This window comes from Rhodamnia argentea, chromosome 1 (genome assembly GCF_020921035.1).
Source record: "Rhodamnia argentea isolate NSW1041297 chromosome 1, ASM2092103v1, whole genome shotgun sequence".
In the NCBI taxonomy this organism is placed as follows: Eukaryota; Viridiplantae; Streptophyta; class Magnoliopsida; order Myrtales; family Myrtaceae; genus Rhodamnia; species Rhodamnia argentea.
The window spans coordinates 25,544,754-25,565,922 of NC_063150.1; the positions used below are offsets into that span (position 1 = coordinate 25,544,754).

Below are 21,169 nucleotides of genomic sequence, written 5' to 3' on the forward strand. Positions count from 1 at the left end.
AAAAAATTATTTTTAATCAGAAATTTATTTCTGAAACAGAATCATTATTATTTGCCTCTTTAAACGACACATCTTCGAAGATACCGCCGAACGTTTTTATCTTCCACGTCACAACGTGTAAAAGTCACATTGTCCCGCGTGACGCATGCAATGACGCCGCAACCCGCAAGACTCAAATCCTTTCCTTTAAAAATCTGCTCTTTCCCCATGTTGCCATCACGAATTGTCTCATACTTCCACTGATTCCTCACTCCCAGTGCTTACCCCTTACGCCAGAATTCTGGGAAGAAAGGAAAATGTCAAGCTCTCAGTGTTTTGATAACCCACCAAACCTGAGCTCAACTTGTGGGGCAGGACGCGTTGGAGAGCTTGCAGGCCTCAAAACTTACCTCACTGGCCCTTCAGATTCCAAGCGTGCTGTTCTTCTCATCGCCGATGTTTTTGGTATCGGCCCATTTCTTTGATTCTGATTTTGTGCTGTTTCTCTTAGTTGGGTCTTTGTCGTTCTTGTGCTTTTCGATTGGTCTATGAAATTGCTGCTTGATTGATCGTCTGTTCTTCTGTTTGTGCAGGGTACGAGGCTCCTAAGCTGAGGTATGGTGTTGATTACTTGCATAGAATCTTTCTCAAGTTGTTCTATGTATATGTTGTTCTATTGCGCCATCTTTTGAAGTTTCCTAGTGAATAACTCTGGATTGTCCTTAGAGCATACATTTGAAAAACTTCACCTTCCCGTTGACCTTTCACCTGTGATGATGAACGCCATTAGATAGCACATGAGGGTGAGGCCAATTCATTCTGGACGAGTGTGTTGGTGTTTTTCTGTTCCAAGTTTTAAAATCATCTGTCCAAATGCATATACGTGCGACTTCGTGGCATAGTTCAATTGACATCTGATATATATTGCTTGATTCAAGATGAATTGAAGTTCTCTGAGTTCTAATAGTTTCCGCGACTTATACATCTCAGCTGTTTATGTGATGTAAGCTGGGATCGCCTTGTTAACAGCCGTGGCATTCCATGTGTTCACAAGATTGAAAATGATAAGAGTTACCTTTTCAAATTGTCGTACTTATTTGCGAACTGCTTTGTTGTAAAGGAAACTCGCAGATAAGGTTGCATCCGCGGGATTCTTGGTGGTCGTACCCGATTTCTTTTATGGCGATCCCGTTGTTGATTTCACTAGTCCTAGTTTCAATAGAGAAGCTTGGTTTAAAAATCATAGCACGGTGAGTTTTTCACTCCTTCAGGCTGTGTATGTATTGCTGTACATTTAGAAGTTAAGAGAGAAAAAGGGCTTTCCCCGTGCAAACTTGATTTCTGGACTCATTTCACATGCAGTAACTTGCATTAGTAGCTACACCTGGTTGGAGTTTCTGGCCATTTCAAAGAATAAAGCCTCATGAATTTTCATATCAGCAGTTTTTTAGTTGTCTTTTCGTTAACTGTTATTCCGTTAACCGTTACCTCATTTGCTTCTTTAGGATAAAGGGTATGAAGATGCGAAGCCAGTGATTTCCGCTCTGAAGAGTAAAGGCGTGTCTGCCATTGGGGCTGCAGGATTTTGTTGGGGAGGTGAAATTTGCTGAATTCACTTTCACAGTTTGCGGAGGCTGTTGGGTTTAGCAATGAGGATTTTGTTCTACGTTCGCTATTGAAAAACTAATTCTGTTCACTTGTAAAACAAAGTTCTTTCAAGTTGTTAAAAAGAGCTTGCCTATTCTTTTCAGGAAAGGTACTAGTGAAATTAGCAGGCACTGAAGACATTCAAGCAGCAGTTATTCTGCACCCTGGTCGTATGACCGAAGATGAAATCAAAGGTAAATCTATGCCAGTGAGCATGGACTTACTTGCTATTTTATTTTCAACCACAGTAATATAATATGCTTATGAATGATTGAGTTTGCGAATTCTGAAATGTCTGCAAATGCATCCAAGAGTGATGAATAAAGCCGCTATGACATGTCCGGTCCATTACAACACATTGATAGCACAACATTGGTCTGCTTGAGAAGCGTTCCTTAAACTGAAAGTCGCAAAAGATCTTATCTTTGTCTGTTCTTTCTTCAGCTGTCAAGATTCCAACTGCTATATTGGGAGCCGAGATCGACCACGCTTCCCCACCTGAAGACCTGAAAAAGTTCGGGGAGATCATGTCGGCCAAAACTGAAGTAAGCGTCTTAGGATTTTCCGTGCATTCGTCGCAAACGAATTTTCAGACGGCGCAATCGTTTTCCCACATTTCCATTGATGCGCTCGCAAAGCACTTCCCCTCTCCGGTTATTTCTAGCCATCACTAATTCAGGAGGCCCCCGGTTTTTTGCAGTTTGAGAGTTATGTGAAGATATTCCCCGGCGTTAGTCACGGATGGAGTGTGAAGTACGACGATGCCAACGAATTTGCTGTCAAGAGTGCCAAAGAGGCCCATGAGGACATGTTGAACTGGTTCTTGAAGCATGTCAAGTGAAGAGAAGAGAAGGCACGGAAGCATGATATAGCGAGGGAAGCAGTCAGATGACTGCGTTGTGTGAGATATGAACAAATTTGAGGACTAGTCATCTACTGTAATATCAGGCGAGGGAACAATGTACTATACCATCGATACTTGGAGAAATAAGATACCGGTTTCGTCTCAAACTTGGAAGATTGAAAACGAAACACGTCGTGTGGAGTTGTATCATGGCAATTCGGATGCATTTGATGTTCGAATCGATTGGAGGTGTTCACTGTCGACTAGATGAAGATCCCAAGAGGAATACGAAGCGGCTTATCCGGTTGCCAATTTCGTTTAAGGACATGTTGTCATTTTCATGGTTTCCGCAATGTCATCAGCTAAAGTGGCTAATGTCTAGGTGAACTCGGGACCACTCGGACTTCAAGCGCATCCGTTACATTCAAATGCATCTGTTACATTGTGATTTGGCGAGTGAGCATCGGACTGTCTAATCATAGAAAACGAATTCTGCTTTCAAATCCCATTTTTGCTCATCTATCGCCATACGCGTAGACATGCACATCGTGAGAGTTACATCTATCGGGACCACGAGACTTTTTGATGATCAATCCGCACCACAAGAAGATTGCACGAGAAAGGTGTCTGCAGGAATAATTTTTTCAGACACTATGATGTTAACAAATAACAAGTAAATGGTCGCGTTGACATATTTCAAATTTTTTTTAACGAATATAGTTTTGGTAAAAAAGTCACATGAATTTGTAAAACGCAGGCAGAAACTATACATTAGTAGATCAAGACTGATTGGTCCAACATGCATTAGCATGTCAGGACTCCACAGCCGGCAATTACCTGGAGATTTGTAAGAAAAATCCAAGCATAGTATGTTCTAACTGGTCAATAATGGCTAAACAAAAAAAAAAAAATTTCTTTTGCTGGTGTTGGCAAAGGGTGTTGCTATCAACCACACCTCTCTTTTGCTGGTGTTGCGGCAAGCGTTATTTCACTCGATCTGCTGCATTAGGCTGAATTCAATTTAAGTTTGATCACCTTTGCATTGTTCTGGAGTTACCCTCAGAAGCACAAATTTGTATGTCTCCGGTAATTATCTGGGGTTATGTGAGATGGAAGGGCCGACACTCCCGACAAGAATTAGTCGGGTGCTCAAAAAGTCCCTGGACACCCATCGATACAAGAAAAAAAAATCCAAGGAATTCAGAAGAAGTAACTTTTCCTTTGTCTAGCTTGAATCCGGATTGCGACATTCCTATCCATCCAAATCAATCATCACATACCGATTATCGAAAACTACCTTATTTTCTTTTAAAATGAGAACACCGCATAGGCGACGATTAGGTTGGCTATCTAGATTAAGGGCGAACGGTTCTCGGTCCGGTCCGATCCAATTCCTAGGCGGTCCAATGGAACCGGTTCCCCACTTGCTAACATTGAGGCGATTTATTCAAAAAAAGGAAGATTCCAGCGTCATTGAGAGGGAGTCAGTTCCATGTCCACTTGCTAACACTGAGGCGGTCAATTCAAAAGAGATGGGAGTCAAGTTAGTTCTCGAGGACGGCCTTCAGGGACCAACGTCATCCAAAGGTTCTTACAGAGAGAATTTTGAGTCCTACCAAGAATGAGAACGGGAGGCAATGAGAAAGGAAATATGAAAGAAATGGAATAAAAGCTTCCCAAGGCTAGCTGGAAAATCTGTTCGCAGTGTGAAGCATGTGTTTCCAAGAAAAGGACCAAGGAGATCCCAAGGCGACTCTTCATCATCGACAGGAACCACTGTGTGACGCCCTGGAAATTAGGCCATCGGTACAGAGACCGAGTTCAATAAAAAGGATTATTATTGAACTTTAGTTGGTATTAAATTTCGGATCGAAAGGACGTACGTGACGAATTTTGAACAATTTCCGAAATGTCGTTCGATTTCGATCGGGTCTCGAAATCGTGGTCGCCGCGAATTAGGATTTTTGTTCGTCGCGCCTAAACTTTTCCGGACCGAATCTAGCCCGTGAAAATCCAAATTTTATTCCCAATCGATTGAGCCAAAAATCCGATCAGTCCCGATTTATCAAAAGACCGTTTCGCCCTTGGATATTATGCATATGGGACGAAATTGTTTAATTTTTGAATGACTAGTGGGCCCCACTTCCAGTCAAACCAGCCACCAACCAGTCAAAGCTCACGTGACTTTTTCTTTCTCCCTCTCTTCTTTTCTTCTTCTTCTTCCTCTTTTCTTCTCTGGTTTTTGCGACGTTGTCCCCTTCACCCGACGCCTTCTGTTGCTGTGTTTCGCCGACCCACCACCTCCAGCCACTTCCTCCGACCACCGGCCTCCTCCGCCACCTCACCGCCTCCACCTCCGGCCGCCGCAGAATCGCCGGAAAGCCCAGAACAGCCCCGGCGCCGGACTGCTCTGTTTTGCGTCCGAGGAGTGCTCGAGTTGCTCCGGCCGTCCCGAGCCCCTTCCGACCACCACCCACCACCACACCATCTTCCCCTCGACCTCCAGACACCATCCCACCGCCACGCGCCGCCCCGGAAGTCGCGAACAGCCCCAGAACAGCCCGCTCAGTCCTCTTACCCTGTTTTGCGTCGATTTGCTGTTCGCCGTCCTCCGCCGCGAATCGGTCGTACCCACTGGCCGCCGACCACCCAAAACCATCCTCCTCCACCTCTAGTTGTCCCACGAAGTCACCGGAAGCCGATCGCCGCCCGTAGAGCTCGATTTGAGCCCCGATCGGACCTCCCCTGTTTCGCGCCCGTTTCCCCTGTTTTCTGCGCGATTCTGTACAGCCGCTGTTCGGCCGCTTCCGGTCGCCATCCGCCGCCCCCAGCTGGTCCCGAAGGTCGTCCTCGACCTGTAGGTGAGTCCCTCAGCCTTCCCCAGCCTTGCCTCAGCCCGTGAGATCGATTTTCCCCCCAAATTCAGCCCGGTTTCCCCTGTTTTACCTCTGTCGGTTCTGTTTTTCAGCTTCCGTCGCTCGCCGGACCTCCAATCGCTGAGCTGCTACCGTTTGCAGCGATTTCACAGCCGAACTTGTCACTGTTTTCGGCCGTGAACAGTGTCGCCGGAACAGTGCCGCCGGTGAACAGTATTTCCGGCGTGAACAGTGTTTTCCGGCGTGAATAGTGATTTCGGCCCCGACCTCGAAATTCGTGCCCGACCCGACCTCGACCACCATTGTTGGTGAGTTGACCCTAATCCTTGGTTAGGGCGCTAATTGCGCCTAGAATTAGTTAGCTAGTCGGTAGGGCAATTAGGTAGATTTGATTATGGTCGGATTAGTTAGAAACCCGGATTAGGGTAAATGACCATAATCGATTAAATTAGAATTGTCTGTGGCTAATTGTTGTTAGATGAATTTGACTGTATATTGTGATTTGATCGCGAGCGAGCGATAGGTTAAGGACGAGCGATCGATTGGCGATTTTAAATCAAATTGGCTAATTAATGACTCTGGCACGAAATTGAGCATTTATGTGGCCTAATCGAATTGGTTTATTCGTGTTGAATTGATGATTTGTTTGGGCGGATCGCCATGTTGAAATGTTGATTTGAGTACCATGAATGCTCGTTGAGTGAATTGGTGTTTGTTTGGGAGTTAATTGTCCCGTGTGTCGTTGCAGCGTCGATTTGATAGTCTGCATGTGCATATGACCGTGTGCAAGATCAAAGACATATTTTAGCATGAAAATGGCCTTGGGCCGAGTCTTTGAGCACGTTGTGTGAGCATCCACCCTAAATCAAAGAGAATAAATTGATTGATGTGTCGGGTGTGCCGTATGGTCATATGAAGGAACGATGATGGGTTTTCCTGGCAAGTTCAGATCGTATACATAGTACACACCGTACCATTTTTATGGAACCACACGACTTGCCGTAAGCACGATAATTCATGCCCCGTATGGTACGTACGGTTTTAAGGGATTATCGGATGCCTGGCATGCACTTGTGATGGACCGAAGCCCCAGTATAGGGATGCCTACTTGCCGTGCCGTGTGGTGCACCGGATACACCGCTTGTAGTAGCCGTTGCCGAGAGGGAAAAGGAACTTAGCCTGGTCCTGCTCGAAGAATGCGGGATCGCATTAGTTGTGAGAGTCGATCACGCCGATCGCGTGGATCCTCATCACCGTGGCGCCAAGAGCGCGATCATCGTTAATAAATGGACTTGTGTGGTGTCCAGTGCATACTTGTGAGTGTGATGCGTGTTCAGATGGTTGTCCGATGTGGCTATTGAGTGGAGTCAAGCATTGCATTATGTGTGGCTCAAGGTCGGTAAGTATGCATGTGGATGATTATTGCCATGTGATATGATTGTTGGATATATGGTTATATCGTGGTGTTATAATCCTCGTGGTTAGGATGTTTTAGGTGAATCAGTGTCCTAACCGAGCTTAGGCTTGATTCACTGAGATTTATATGTCACCCCGTTGTGGGAACCACTTTCGTGTCCCAAGTGATGGAGCTTTACGAATACCAAGGCCAAGTTATGAAGGTAGTCTTTTGGAGTAGATGAGAAGTTAACCTTATCCGACCTAGTAACCTTTTGAGGTCTTAGTGAGCCGCCCCGAAGTATGGGGTTGTATATCTTTATGTAGCTCAAGAGGGTTAAGGCTCATCTGCTGTTTGGTGACCGTATATGTTACCTTTTGATTATCCGCCTTGGTATGTATTTCCCGCTATGCTATCCCTATTTGTTTATATGTTGTCCGGGAGTAAACCGTTTCCGCATGCGTATATTGTGAAAGGTCGATAACGCGCCCGGGACGTTATCCTTCGTGACCTCGTGGCGATTTGGTAGGGATGTCGCGGGCTCGAGAGTCGGGGCGTGACACACTGTCTCCTCGGAATCGATTTACTCCGGCGACGAGGTCGGTCTTGCCTCCACTCTACATTTCTAAGGTTGAAGCAATTCCTATAGACCCTCCCTCTGCATAGTGTTCTAGTAATTTCCCTAAAGCCTGAACAAGGAGAAGAGCTTCACTAGCTTTATGACTGACTGGCCATATAAATGAAGTGGCAATCCTAGTTGTGGGTTCCGTTCCTAGGCCCCAGCATGACAGTCGCAAACAGCTTGAGGTAATGTGCAGATAATTACTTGACTGAACTATTCGGGACCCAGATTTTAGCATAGATTTAGACTATTTAGTTTTATATTTTTTAATAAAAGAATGGTCGGTCCGAGTAGGCGGTCCATCAGTCCGATTCTCCCCGGAATTGGGAACCGGATTACCCGGGCACTAGTTTCAAATTCAGGAACCGGGAACCGGACCGAAACTTTTTCGGTATGGGGCCAAACCGACTTGTCTAGTATGGGTTTGGTCCGGTCCGGGCAGTTTCCAGTCCGACCAGTCCATTATACTCAGCTCTAGTGTTGAGAAATAATGGTCACCAACAGGCACATCAAAAGAAGTCTCTATGGAAAGGTTGGGTCTTTGAAGCGTCTCTTTGCTCCATATCTAGCACATGCTAATTCAATTTGGATCAACGTGTCTTTTTTTTTTTTGTTTAATTTCGTAATCATACTAATTTGCTTCTTTAATTCACGAATTTAGTGGAAAAAAATTAATATCGTAGTAGGAGATAGATTTCTGGTGGCATTTAATTAGCCATTTCACCAAAAAAAAAAAAAAAGAACATGTTTAATTGGAACCTTGAGCTGATACACGCAAGGAAAGCACAACACCAAAGTGCGAGACAGAGAGATGAAATGTAGACACCACCTCGAGAGAACCAAATTATAAATTCAAGAACATACTCCTTTATCCAAATCAGCCATACCTTCGCAAGTGTCATGAAATTTCTTATTTTCCTTTCGGAGTTAGTTAATGCCAGTGCTTTCATGCCGGTGCTTTCCCATATGGCGATTAACTTGGGCGAGACCGAACCGTCACGTTTCGAGAGCACCTAAAAATTCCTCAGTAGATCGAGGTTTTGTTCTTTCTCTAGTCTGCGGTCCATGTTAAAACACAAATAACGCTGCCTAATGTGTTTTCTAGCTAATGGTGGGAGTGTCCATCTTGCATGAAAATGTCAATAATCATCAGTCTCGACCATATCGTCTTAATAAGGACAAGTCTAACGAGCTCGAAATCGTGCGAGGACCTTCTACATGAGCCTCTATTGCGAAGAGACTGTCGACAGGACCATCTGCAAAGACCATTTGTTTTTTTTTGGCTTATTCCGAGTTTCGAACTTGGGAAATAGGTCTCTGGTTTTTTGGAGACGACTTGCTAGGCTCTGCAAAATGGACTTCTCTTGGAGTCATGTGTAACCTAATTCTTGAATTATATGAAGATATTCAAAGTTGTCCTTCCATTAATTCAAGTTCGGAAACAATATTGAATATTCTATTGCAGTTTATGGATTAAATTGAACATGTACTAAAAGTTTATGGATTCCATTGAATAAATTAAAAGTTTAGGGGATCACATCGCACGTTGAGCTACCTTTCATGAACTACCTTAAATAAATTGTAAGGTTAGAGATCTCATTTATATTGAATGATTTGTGTCATTTTTCCTTTCGCTAAGGATCAATTGATTGTTGAGACGAGATGAGGTCACACGTTGGCGTCGGAACTAGTCTTCACTCCTCGTGGGAGGAAATCTTTGAAAGTACCGCCAAAACCTTCTGTGTCTCTTCTTGATAGTTATTGATTGGCATGCCTTCGAATCGAGTCCAGTCAACGGCGCACACTTTCTCTTCAACCTTGCAAACGCAACGTGAGAAATTTTACCTTGTCCGAGTGACGTTTGCAATGACGCTCCAGAGTTCCATCTTTTCCAAATAACAATTTGTCCTTTGTCCCGTGTCCCCTCTATAAATCGTCACGTTCTTCCACTGATTCCTCACTCCCAGTGCGTCCGACGTTCACCAGATTTCTGGGGAAGAAAAGAAAATGTCGAGCTCTCAGTGCTTTGAGAACCCACCGAACCTGAGCTCGACCTGTGGAGCAGGACGTGTTGAAGAGCTTGCAGGCCTCAAAACTTACGTCACTGGCCCTTCGGATTCCAAGCGTGCCGTTCTTCTCATCGCTGATGTTTTTGGTATTGACCCAGTTCTGTGATTCTGATTTTGTGTTGTTTCTCTTAGTTGGGTCTTTGTCCTTCTTGTGCTTTTCGATTGGTCCATGAAAGTGCTGCTTGATTGATCGTTTGCTCATCTGTTTGTGCAGGGTATGAGGCTCCTAAGCTGAGGTATGGTGTGATTACTTGCATAGAATCTTTCTCGAGTTGGTCTACGTAAATTGTTGTTCTATAGTGCAATCTTTTGAAGATTCTAAGTGAATAACTCTGTATTTGAAAGCTCTACCTTTCCGTTCACCTTTCACCTGTGATCATGAGGGTGAGGCCAATTCGTTCTGGATGAGTGCGTTTGTTGCTTTTCTATTCCAAGTTAAAACATCATCTTTTGAACGTCGTGGCATAGTTGAACTGACATTTGATATACGTTGCTTGATTCAACATGAGTTATAATTTCTTGTTCTAGTAGACTTCGCTACTTACATGGCCTAGCTGTTTGGCTGTGTGATGCAGTTTCATGTTGAGATGGAGTGAGCCTTAGTTTCAAGACTAACATTATTTAAGCCGGGATCGCCTTGTTAGCAGTCATGGCATTCTATGTTTTCACACGTTTGAAAATAATAAGAGTTACCTTTTCACATTGTGATGCTTATTTGTGGACTACTTTCGTTGTAAAGGAAACTCGCAGATAAGGTTGCATCTGCAGGATTCTTGGTGGTTGTACCCGATTTCTTGTACGGAGATCCCTTTCCCATGGATTACACTAATCCTAATTTTGATAGAGAAGCTTGGAAGAAAATTCATAGCACGGTGAGTTTTTCACCTCTTCAGGCTGTGAAAGTGTTGAACTATATCTAGAAGTTCAGCAGAAACAAGGGCTTTCCAATGTGCAAACCTGCATTAGTAGCTAGACCTGGTTGGAGGTTACTGGTCATTTCAAAGATTTTAGACGCCCATCTAGCCCTGTGTTTTACCAAATTCCAAATGCGACATGTGAGACAGTATCAGTAGAGTAAAGCCTCATGAATTTTCATGTCACCAGTTTTTTTAGCTGTCTTTTCGTTAACTGTTGCCTCATTTGCTTCTTTAGGATAAAATGTGTGAAGATGCGAAGCCAGTGATTTCTGCTCTTAAGAGTAAAGGCGTGTCCGCCATTGGGGCTGCGGGATTTTGTTGGGGAGGTGAAATTTTCTGAATTCACTTATACAGTTTGCGGAGGTTATTGCCTTTAGCAATGAGGATTTTGTTCTAACTTCACTACTGAAAAACTAGTTCTGTTCACTTGTAAAACAAAGTTCTTTCAAGTTGTTAAATAGAGCTTGCCTATTCTTTTCAGGAAAGGTACTAGTGAAATTAGCAGGCACTGAAGACATTCAAGCCGCAGTTATTCTGCACCCTGGTCCTATGACTGAAGATGAAATTGAAGGTATAGCTATGCCAGTGAACGTAGAACAAATTTAATATGCTCATGAATGATTAAGTTTGTGAATTCTGGAGAAGAGTCTACAAATGCAGCCAAGAGGGATGAAGAAACCCACTATACCTAGTCCGGTCAATTACAAGAAATCGGTAGTGCGATAGTTGTCTGCTTTAGATGTGTTCCTTAAACTGAATCCTATTCGTCTGTTCTTTGTTCAGCCATCAAGATTCCAACTGCCATATTGGGAGCCGAGATTGACCATGCTTCCCCTCCCGAAGAACTCAAAAAGTTCGGGAAGATCATGTCGGCCAAAACTGAGGTAAGCATCTTGGGATGTTTTGTGCATTCGTTGCAAACAAATTGTCGGACAATGCACTCGTTTTTCCACATTCCTGGAAGCTCACTCTTAATGCGCTTCCCCTCTCCTGTTATTTCTACACATCACTAATTCAAAGACCCCGGTTTTGCAGTTCGAGAGTTATGTGAAAATATTCCCTAGCGTTAGCCATGGATGGAGTGTGAGGTACGACGATGACAACGAATTTGCTGTCAAGAGCGCCGAAGAGGCCCAAGAGGACACGTTGAATTGGTTTTTGAAGCATGTCAAGTGAAGAGAAGGCATTTTAAGCAGAATATAGTGAGGGAAGCTGTAGATGACTGCATTGTGTGAGATGAACATTTTGAGGATTAGACCTCTGTTTTAAGCAGCGTATTGTACTCTGTCGCTTAAGAGAAATAAGATCGCGGTTTCGTCCCTCAAACTTTGAAGATTGAAAACATAACGTGTCGTGTCGAGTTGTATCATGCCAATTTAGATTTGTTCAATTCGATTGGAGGTGTTCACTTGATGCGGTTTTGAGATTGTCAAAATGCAGCGAAATATAGTTCTAAACAGAAACCCTAGACATGATCCATGCGTACATTGAAATCAGTAGTAGTTCAAGATGTACCTTTTGCAGATCGAAGATAAATTGACGATCGGTTGTGTCGGGATTAGCGCTCCAAGTGTTGCGCCTCTACCAAGATCCACACACACGAACTCAAGTCTTCAACGATCCAAGTGCTAGCTTACGGATGTTGGAGCTTCTCTTGATTGATTGCCTTTGATCTTCGAGACTCTCTCAAAGATCTAAGAACAGAGAACGATTCTCTGTGTTTTTTTTTTCTCCTTCGGAATTAGACTCTCTTAATTCCCTCTATCGCTTCTAGGGTTTTTCATGTCTATATATAGCTTCAATATTTAGGCGAAATAAAAAAAGTGGGGTTGGACGATTCGGGCTCGCCAACCGTCTATCTCCAATCGTGCGTTTAATCGTTATCTCATAACATGCACGATCGCGTAAATATTTAGAATATGAGAATAAATTAAAATCTACTTCTTAAGTAGATCAAGGCGCAGAGAAAATATAAATTCAGTTCGCTATAGTGTGCGATCCTGTAGGTTCACTAAACATTAGCAAGTGTGCTCAAAACCCTTTTGGCCTATAAGTTATAAGCGGTCTCTAGCAACACATTATGACTACAACTAACATTAGAGCATCAACCTTGATTAGTTCCTAGGGCAGACCGCTAACATCACTATTAACTAGATGAGGACCACAAGGGGAATAAAAAATAGCATATGCTTTGTTCATCTTCGATTTTCATTTTAGAAGGACATGTTCCTCAATGCTATCAGCCAAAGTGGGCAATGTTGAGGTGATCTCGGCACCGCTGAATTTCAAATGCAACGTCTTAAATCACCTCCTTTTATCTATCGACGCGTGTCAAATTTTGAACAAAAGACTTTATTAAAGTTACTTGATCTCGAAAGGAAAAGTAGATGGAAGTAAGGACATGGAGAAGAATCAATCATTCGAACTTCGTCAAAGAATTTTGAACAAAAGACAAGTTTGTGTTTGTTTGGTTCGGAATTGGGAAAGCAAAACAAACAACCCAAGTCAATATGATAATAAATATGACTTTTGGAAATCAAGCAATATACATTTTCCATTTTGATGGTATATATTTTTGTAATGCGCATAAATGATTTTCATGAAAGGATGCACATTTCTATCGGGTCAATAAGTGACGACTTCCTTGATATGGTTTTGCTTATTTCTCGAAGTGATTGTTTTTCAAATAGGTTGATTCCCGGCCTAAAACCATAAACCAATCCCGTGACTTCTAATTCCAAAAGATTTGAATCGAGAATGGAACTGGCTATAATTTTGGAGCTATCTCGTTTGATCGGCAAGTTCCGTTCTGCTTCTCGATAGCCGATTCTCGGTTCCACTTGGAAATTGACCCTTTATTATACTACATACAAAGTTCAAAGTTTCATAATTAAAATATAAATGCTTGCGTTATTTTACTGTAAAAACATATTTATGTCTAGTAGTAGAACTGGTGTTTTCAAACCCAAATCAAAAGCCGATTCGATTCTAAGTTTACGAAATCGGGAACCAAACTGATCCGCTCCCAAGTTGAGCCGGAATGGTCCGCCCCCTATTCATTTCTAGTGTGTCTCACTCACCCATTTCCTCATTTCATGCCAACATAAGAGACACCCACATGCCTACTTTTTGTGGATCAAAATGAAGAAATTATTGGGCCCTAGACAAGCATAATCTGATTTAGAAAGTGACATTAATTCGGACCACAACATGTTTTCATGACCAATCCGAACCACAAGGTTACACGGGAAAAGGAATCTTTAAAAATATCCTTTTAGACATTGCGACAGCACATCGTGGAAAAGTCTATAATTTTCAGAAGGCAATCTTGGCGTGCCACCTGGAACCGCAGAATCACCGTTATATTACACGTACGACATTGCCTCCTGCAGACTCCTGTCGTCTTACATTCTAACCCTGCATTCTCTCACTTTCTCTGTCTCTTCTTCTTGGGGTCTCACGTCTCATTGCCTCTGTTCTTACCGCCAGAAGCACTCGGCGGTCGCATAACAGCGGCAAAATCCCAGATCATGTCAGGACCTCAATGCTGCGAGAACCCTCCAGCTCTGAACCCAGCCAGCGGGCAAGGCCATGTTGAGGAGCTGGGCGGACTCAAGAGCTACGTCTCTGGTTCCTCTGCCTCTAACCTCGCCATCGTCCTTGTCTGTGATGTGTTTGGTACTTGCCTAGTACTTCCTTTGAAACGATGAAGTTTGCATTTTGGGTTCATAGTCGGTGCTTCTGGTTCAATATGTAATCTGGGTCAGTGTTTTAGTTGCCATTTTGTCATAATAGCAGAGTTTCTCTTGTAATATAGTGAGACTATCTGACTCATGCTTGTGAAGCAAGAGGCTATGTTTACGGAGTAGGGCTGTTTCTTCGAAGTTCATTGAGAGTTGATTCATGATGGCATGTGAATTATCAACTGGAGGTTACTGAATAGGAGCATAAAGAAGGAAAACCTCTTTTTGTGGTTTCATTTCTACTGGCAATCTGTTATTTGTCCTCTCATAGCTAATCACATGATTCGGTTGGTCGCGTCGACATATTTCAATTTTTTTTTTAACGAATATAGTTTTGGTAAAAAAGTCACATGAATCTGTAAAACGCAGGCAGAAACTATACATTAGTAGATCAAGGCTGATTGGTCCAATATGCATTAGCATGTCAGGACTCCACAGCCGGCAATTACCTGAGATTTGTAAGAAAAATCCAAGCATAGTATCTTGGGTTTTTTTCCAATTTAAATTTTTATTTTTAAATATTTACGAAATTATTTTTTAAAAAAAAAGTATTTACCAATTTGGGCCTCACGGCAGTTGGGTTATTTGAGCGGGGCTTTTTTTTTTTTTTTTTTGTAAGTGTTTTAATTATTTATATTTATAATATTTAGTTTATTTCGTATTTTTTTAACATGTTTATATTTATTTTATTTATAATTTTTTTCTTATGAAGCTTATCTTTATAACATAATTAGCAATAATTAATGTAAAAATTTATTAAGATCTATAATTAATAAATAATGTTGTAATTATGTAATTAATTTAAAATATTCATAAAATAAAATTAGTAAGATAAATGAAAAAAAGAAGAGATTTTCATGATATATTCATCTATTGGACAGATAGAAATCCAATCGGAAGGCGAAACGGTGATGTGTCAAGAACCGGCGGATCGGGTCAATGACATCGGATTGAGCTCAAATTCGGTCGGTTGAAGCGAAATGACGTCCTAATCAATATTCATCGCCGTTGGCGGTGACGAACGATGGATTTTTGCGATTCGAGATCGTCTAGATGGGTTTTCCTATTTTTTTAGTATTTTCGGGAAACCGCAAAGAAAGAGTTAAAAACCGCATGGAAAGATTAAAAACCGCAGACAAAGAGTGGAAACGAGTAAAGAAAGGGCAAAACTTTGGGAAGAGCATATTCATCGCCGGGCATCCGTTTGAGACGGTTTTTTATTTCACGTAATTTTTCGAGACGAATCCATTATAGATCGCCGTCAGGCGGTTTGGCCCGCTTTTTCCCCAAAAACGCCGTTTTCCTTGTCAATTTGCATTTTCTCCCTTCGTGCTACTTCTCGATATTGAACCTAACCCTCCTTTTCCTCTTTCCCCAAACAATTGTCGAGAGTATTTTGTGGGGTTTTTTTTCCAAAATTTCAGTCAAGAGTATTTTGTGGGGAAAGAGGAAAATGAGGGTTCGCTCGATATCGAGAAGTAGCACCGAAGGGAGAAAATGCAAAATTGACAAGGAAAACGGCGTTTTTGGGGGAAAAGGGGGCCAAACCGCCTACGGCAGTTTTCCAATGGATTTGTCTCGAAAAATTACCTGAAATAAAAAAAAAATCCTCTCAAACGGTCGCCCGAGCGATGAGATATGCTCTTTCAAAGTTTTGCCCTTTCTTTACTCATTTCCACTCTTTTGCTGCAGTTTTTAATCTTTCCATGCTGTTTTTAATTCTTTTACTGCGATTTCTCATCTATCTATTATCGCGGTTTCCAACATATTCTTGCGGCTATATTACATTTTATTTTATGAATATTTTAAATTAATTACATAATTACAACATTATTTATTAATTATAGATCTTAATAAATTTTTACATTAATTATTGCTAATTATGTTATAAAGATAAGCTTCACAAGAAAAAAATTATAAATAAAGTAAATATAAACATGTTTAAAAAATACAAAATATTATAAATATTATAAATATAAATAATTTAAACACTTAAAAAAACGAAATTAAAAAAAAAAAAGGAAGAAGCCACGCTCGGGAACCGGGCCGCGAAGCATTTAGGACCGGGCCCAATAGGGCCTGCTCGACGATTGGGCTGCCGAGTGAGGCCCAAATTGGTAAATACTTTTTTAAAAAAATATTTTTGTAAATATTTTTTAAAAAAAATTAAATTGGAAAAAAGCCCATGTATCTTCTAACTGGTCAATAATGGCTAGACAAACTTCCAAAATATATATAAATTTTTTTTTGCTGGTGTTGGCAAAGGGTGTTGCTATCAGCCACTCTCTCTCTTTTTGCTGGTGTTGCGGCAAGCGTTATTTTGCTCGATCCGCCGTATTAGGCTGAATCCAATTTAAGTTTGATCACCTTTGCATTGTTCTGGAGTTACCCTCAGAAGCACAGATTTGTATGTCTCCGGCAATTATCTGGGGCGTGTGAGATGGAGGGGCCGACACACCCGACAAGATTTAGTCGGGTGCTCAAAAAGTCCTGGACACCCATCGATACAAAAAAAAAAAAAAAAAAATCCAAGGAATTAGGAAGAAGTAACTTTTCCTTTGTCTAGCTTGAATCCAGAATGTGACATTCCTATTCACCCAAATCAATCATCACATGCCGATTACTGAAAGTTGCCTTATTTTCTTTTAAAATGAGAATACTATGTAGGGGACGATTAGGTTGGCTATCTAGATTAAGGGTGAACGGTTCTCGGTCCGGTCCGGTCTGATTCCTAGGTGGTTCAATGGAATCGGTTCCCCACTTGCTAACATTGAGGCGATTAATTCAAAAAAAGGAAGATTCCAGCGTTATTGGAGAGGGAGTTAGTTCCATCTCCACTTGCTAACATTGAGTCCTACCAAGAATGAGAACGGGAGGCAATGAGAAAGGAAAGATGAAAGATATGGAATAAAAGCTTCCCAAGGCTAGCCGGAAAATCCGTTCGGAGTGTGAAGCATGCGTTTCCAAGAAAAGGACCGAGGAGATCCCAAGGCGACTCTTCATCATCGAGAGGAACCACTGTCTCCTCGGAATTGAGTTACTCCGGCGACGAGTCGGTCTTGCCTCCGCTCTACATTTCTAAGGTTGAAGCAATTCCTATAGACTCTCCATCTGCATAGTGGTTCTAGTAATTTCCCTAAAGCCTGAACAAGGAGAAGAGCTTCCCTAGCTTTATGACTGACTGGCCATATAAATGAAGTAGCAATCCTAGTTGTGGGTTCTGTTCCTAGCCCCCAGCATGACAGTCGCAAACAGCTTGAGGAAATGTGCAGAAAATTACTTGACTGAACTATTCGGGACCCAGATTTTAGCATAGATTTAGACTATTTAGTTTTACATTTTTTAATAAAAGAATGCTTGGTCCAGGCCGGTCCATCACCCAGTTCCCCCTGGAATCGGGAACCGGATTGCCCGAGCGCTGGTTATCGGGAACTGGACCGAAACTTTTTCGGTATGGGACCAAACCAACCTGTCTGGTATCGGTTTGGTCCGGCTCGGGCGGTTTCCAGTCCGGTCAATCCATTATACTTAGCTCTAGTGTTGAGAAATAATGGTCACCAACAGGCATATCAAAAGAAGTCTCTATGGAAAGGTTGGGTCTTTGAAGTGTCTCTTTGCTCGGCTTAAGTACACCCCAAGTGCCATAAGTTATGTACGACGCTCACTTTAGTGCCAAAACTTTCAAATCGATCACTTTAATGCTAAATTTTTGTAACTTCGATCACTTCAGTGCCAAAACTTTTAAAACGATCACTTAAGTGCCAAATTTTGTTAAAAACGATCATTTAAGTGCTAATGTTTTTAAAAAACGATCACTTTAGTGTTAAATTCACCGAGCCACGTCATCTCAAATATTAATAAAAAATAGTACTTGTCGAATTTTCGGCAAGCCACGTTGGCTCCGGCACTAAAATGATCGTTTTTAAAAGAAGTTGGCACTTAAGTGATCGGAAGTTACAAAAACTAATCACTAAAGTAATCGATTTGGAAGTTTTGATACTAAAGTGAGCGCCGTACACAACTTATGGCACTTGTGATGTATTTAAGCCGTCTTTGCTCCATAGCTAGCACATACTAATTCAATTTGGATCAACGTGGTTTTTTTTTTTTTTTAAATTTCGTAATCATACTAATTTGCTTCTTTAATTCACGAATTTAGTGGAAAAAAATTAATATCGTAGTAGGAGATAGATTTCTAGTGGCATTTAATTAGCCATTTCACCAAAAAAAAAAAAAAACATGTTTAATTGGAACCTTGAGCTGATACAAGCAAGGAAAGCACAACACCAAAGTGCAAGACAGAGAGATGAAATGGAGATATCACCTCGAGAGAACCTAATTATAAATTCAAGAACATACTCCTTTATACAAATCGGCCATATCTTCGCAAGTGTCATGAACTTTATTATTTTCTTTTGGAGTCAATGCCAGTGCTTTCCCATATGATGATTAACTTGGGCGAGACCAAAACGTCACGTTTCGAGAGCACCTAAAAATTCCTCAGTAGATCGAGGTTTTGTTCTTTCTCTAATCTACGGTCCATGTTAAAAACACGAATGATGCTGCCTAATGTGTTTTCTAGCTAATGGTGGGAGTGTCTATCTCACACGAAAATGTCGATAATCATCAGTCTCGACCATATCATCTTAATAAGGACAAGTCTAACGAGCTCGAAATCGTGCGAGGACCTTCTACATGAGCCTATATTGCGAAGAGACCGTCGACGGGGCCATTTGCAAAGACCATTTGTTTTTTTTTTTTTTTTTTGTTTTTTTGGGCTTATTACGAGTTTCGAACTTGGGAAATAGGTCTCTAGTCTTTTGCAGGCGACTTGCTAGGCTTTGCAAAATGGACTTCTTTTGGAGTCATGTGCAACTTAGTTCTTGAACTATATGAAGATGTTCAAAGTTGTCATTCCATTAATTCAAGTTCGGGAACAATATTGAATATTCTCTTATAGCTCATGGATTAAATTGAACACGTACCAAAAGTTCAGGGACCACATTGAACAAATTAAAAGTTCAGGGGACTACATTGCACGTTAGGTTACATTTCAAGGACCGCATTAAATGAATATAAATTTAGGGATCACATTGTATATCGAATGAAAGTTATGAATAATTTGTGTCAAATTTTCAATTTACAAAGGATCAATTTATTGTTGAGTTGTGAACAATGGCTCAAGGAGGGGGACCTCAACACTAAATACTTTCACCTCTCGGTTAACAAGAGGAACCTTCGGAACGTAATACTCTCGGTGGCGGACGGCTCGGGTGCTCTCGTGACTGATCCGAATTTGGTGCAGCAGCATATTGTTTCCCACTTTGAAGGCTTGCTGTCACATACGGTTCCTCCGGTTAGGCCTACGGTGCAGGAGCTCCAATCGGTTATGGAGCGATTCCTCAATGATGACCAGGTAACGTCCCTTTCTCGCCCGTGTCTCGATTTGGAGATTCGTAATACTATGTTTTCACTTGCTTCTAGCAAGGCTCCGGGACCGGTTGATTTTAATGCTGAGTTCTTTAAAAGTACGTGGGATATTGTGGGCTCATCGGTGATAATGGCGGTAAAGGATTTCTTTGTGTCGGGGAGGCTACTTCGTGAGATTAATACTACGATCTTAGCACTTGTGCCAAAGGTTCCTAATGCTTCGACTATGAATGATTATAGACCCATTGCATGTTGTAACACCATTTATAAATGTATCACGAAGATTTTGGCTAATCGGTTGGCCTGTGTTTTGCCTACCCTCATTAGCCTCCCACAGAATGCATTCGTGAAAGGTCGCCGTATTAGTGACAATTTATTGTTAGCCCAGGAACTTTTCTGTAGTTTTCATCACGAGCCACACTTACCCAAATGTGCCGTCAAAGTTGATTTCTAAAAGGCGTATGATACGGTGGATTGGGATTTCGTGGAACTAACCTTGAGAGCTTTTGGTTTTCCCGGGGAGTTTATAAGACTCATTATGGTATGCATTCACACTCCCAAGTTTTCTATCTCCATTAATGGGGAATTGCATAGCTTTTTCTCTAGTGGGAGAGGTGTTCGGCAAGATGATCCTATGTCACCATATATATTCACATTGGTTATGGAGGTATTCACGAGCATCTTAAATATGCAAACCCAGCAGCCGGATTTCAAATTTTTCTAGCGATGCAAGGCTACCCGGCTCTCACATCTTTTCTTTGCTGATGACGTACTTCTTTTTGCGGAGGCAAACGTAGCTTCTATCATGCTTTTGAAGGCCGGAATTGATAGGTTCTCTAGTTGGTTAGGCTTGAAACCGAACATGAACAAGAGTGAGGCTTTCTTCTCGGGGGGTCTAGTGACAATGAATCGATTATGGGTATCCTTGGCTTTCATGAGGGCACCTTGCCCTTCCAGTTCTTGGGGGTGCCCGTAATTGCTTCAAGACTTGGCAAAGCGGATTGCAATGTCTTGGTGAACTCAATCATGGCTCGAGCACAATCTTGGACGCAACGTTGTCTCTCTTTTCTTTGGGCCGGTTTGCAACTCATAAGGTCGGTTCTCCATGCTATCCATGTATATTGGGCAAATGTTTTTATCTTACCTAGATCGATCCTAGACCGCATCGAGCGATCCTTAGGCAATTCCCCGTGGAAAAGCTCGGGACTTGGAAGTGGTGGGGCGAAAGTTTCTTGGGATGATGTTTGTCTCCCAAAGAAGTAAGGGGGCCTTGGCATTCGCAGGTTGCGGGATTGCAATAAGGCAACCATGCTCAAGCATTTGGATCCTATTTATCGACAAGGAGTCCCTATGGTACAAATGGATTCACTCTACCTTTTTTAAGAATAGGAATTTCTGGATAGTCAAGCGACCAACTTTTTGCTCGTGGGTGTGGAAGAAGATTTTACACATTCGTGCGGAATTCCACCAATCCTTTAAATGGCGGGTTGGTAATGGTCGCGGTGTGTCCTTGTGGTTTGACTCGTGGCACCCTAGATGACCACTCAAGAAGATTTTCCAAGATAGAGACATCTATCGATCGTGCATATCTCGACTAGCTATAGTGGCAGACTTCATGTCTTACTCTGGCCCTCCCTCTTATGTCT

General features: G+C 42.0%; 3 protein-coding genes across 4 annotated transcripts in view; 2 read left to right on the forward strand and 1 right to left on the reverse strand.

The window, feature by feature from the left end:
* LOC115728661 (disease resistance protein RUN1-like) overlaps positions 1-21,169 on the reverse strand; it is a 1,102,447-nt gene that overhangs the window by 384,001 nt on the left and 697,277 nt on the right. The gene's annotated exons all lie outside the window — the stretch shown is intronic.
* LOC125313736 (endo-1,3;1,4-beta-D-glucanase-like) lies at positions 184-2,468 on the forward strand. Its single transcript, XM_048273691.1, has 7 exons — positions 184-444; positions 573-594; positions 1,100-1,229; positions 1,485-1,575; positions 1,731-1,820; positions 2,071-2,171; positions 2,327-2,468. The coding sequence occupies exons 1-7, from the start codon at positions 297-299 to the stop codon at positions 2,465-2,467; spliced, it is 723 nt and encodes a 240-aa protein (XP_048129648.1). The 5' UTR covers positions 184-296; the 3' UTR covers position 2,468.
* LOC115733060 (endo-1,3;1,4-beta-D-glucanase-like) lies at positions 9,261-11,676 on the forward strand. The gene is made up of 7 exons (XM_030663730.2): positions 9,261-9,519; positions 9,648-9,669; positions 10,173-10,305; positions 10,586-10,676; positions 10,832-10,921; positions 11,134-11,234; positions 11,386-11,676. Exons 1-7 carry the CDS (start codon positions 9,372-9,374, stop codon positions 11,524-11,526), a joined length of 726 nt encoding a protein of 241 aa, XP_030519590.2. The 5' UTR covers positions 9,261-9,371; the 3' UTR covers positions 11,527-11,676.

Bases quoted from the DNA above. Each gene is read 5' to 3' on its own strand.
- LOC125313736 (XM_048273691.1), top strand. From the start codon at position 297: ATGTCAAGCTCTCAGTGTTTTGATAACCCACCAAACCTGAGCTCAACT. The intron at 595-1,099 runs GTATGGTGTTGA...TTTGTTGTAAAG, and splicing joins TACGAGGCTCCTAAGCTGAG to GAAACTCGCAGATAAGGTTG. The intron at 1,230-1,484 runs GTGAGTTTTTCA...TTGCTTCTTTAG, and splicing joins GGTTTAAAAATCATAGCACG to GATAAAGGGTATGAAGATGC.
- LOC115733060 (XM_030663730.2), top strand. From the start codon at position 9,372: ATGTCGAGCTCTCAGTGCTTTGAGAACCCACCGAACCTGAGCTCGACC. The intron at 10,306-10,585 runs GTGAGTTTTTCA...TTGCTTCTTTAG, and splicing joins GGAAGAAAATTCATAGCACG to GATAAAATGTGTGAAGATGC. The intron at 10,677-10,831 runs GTGAAATTTTCT...TATTCTTTTCAG, and splicing joins TGCGGGATTTTGTTGGGGAG to GAAAGGTACTAGTGAAATTA.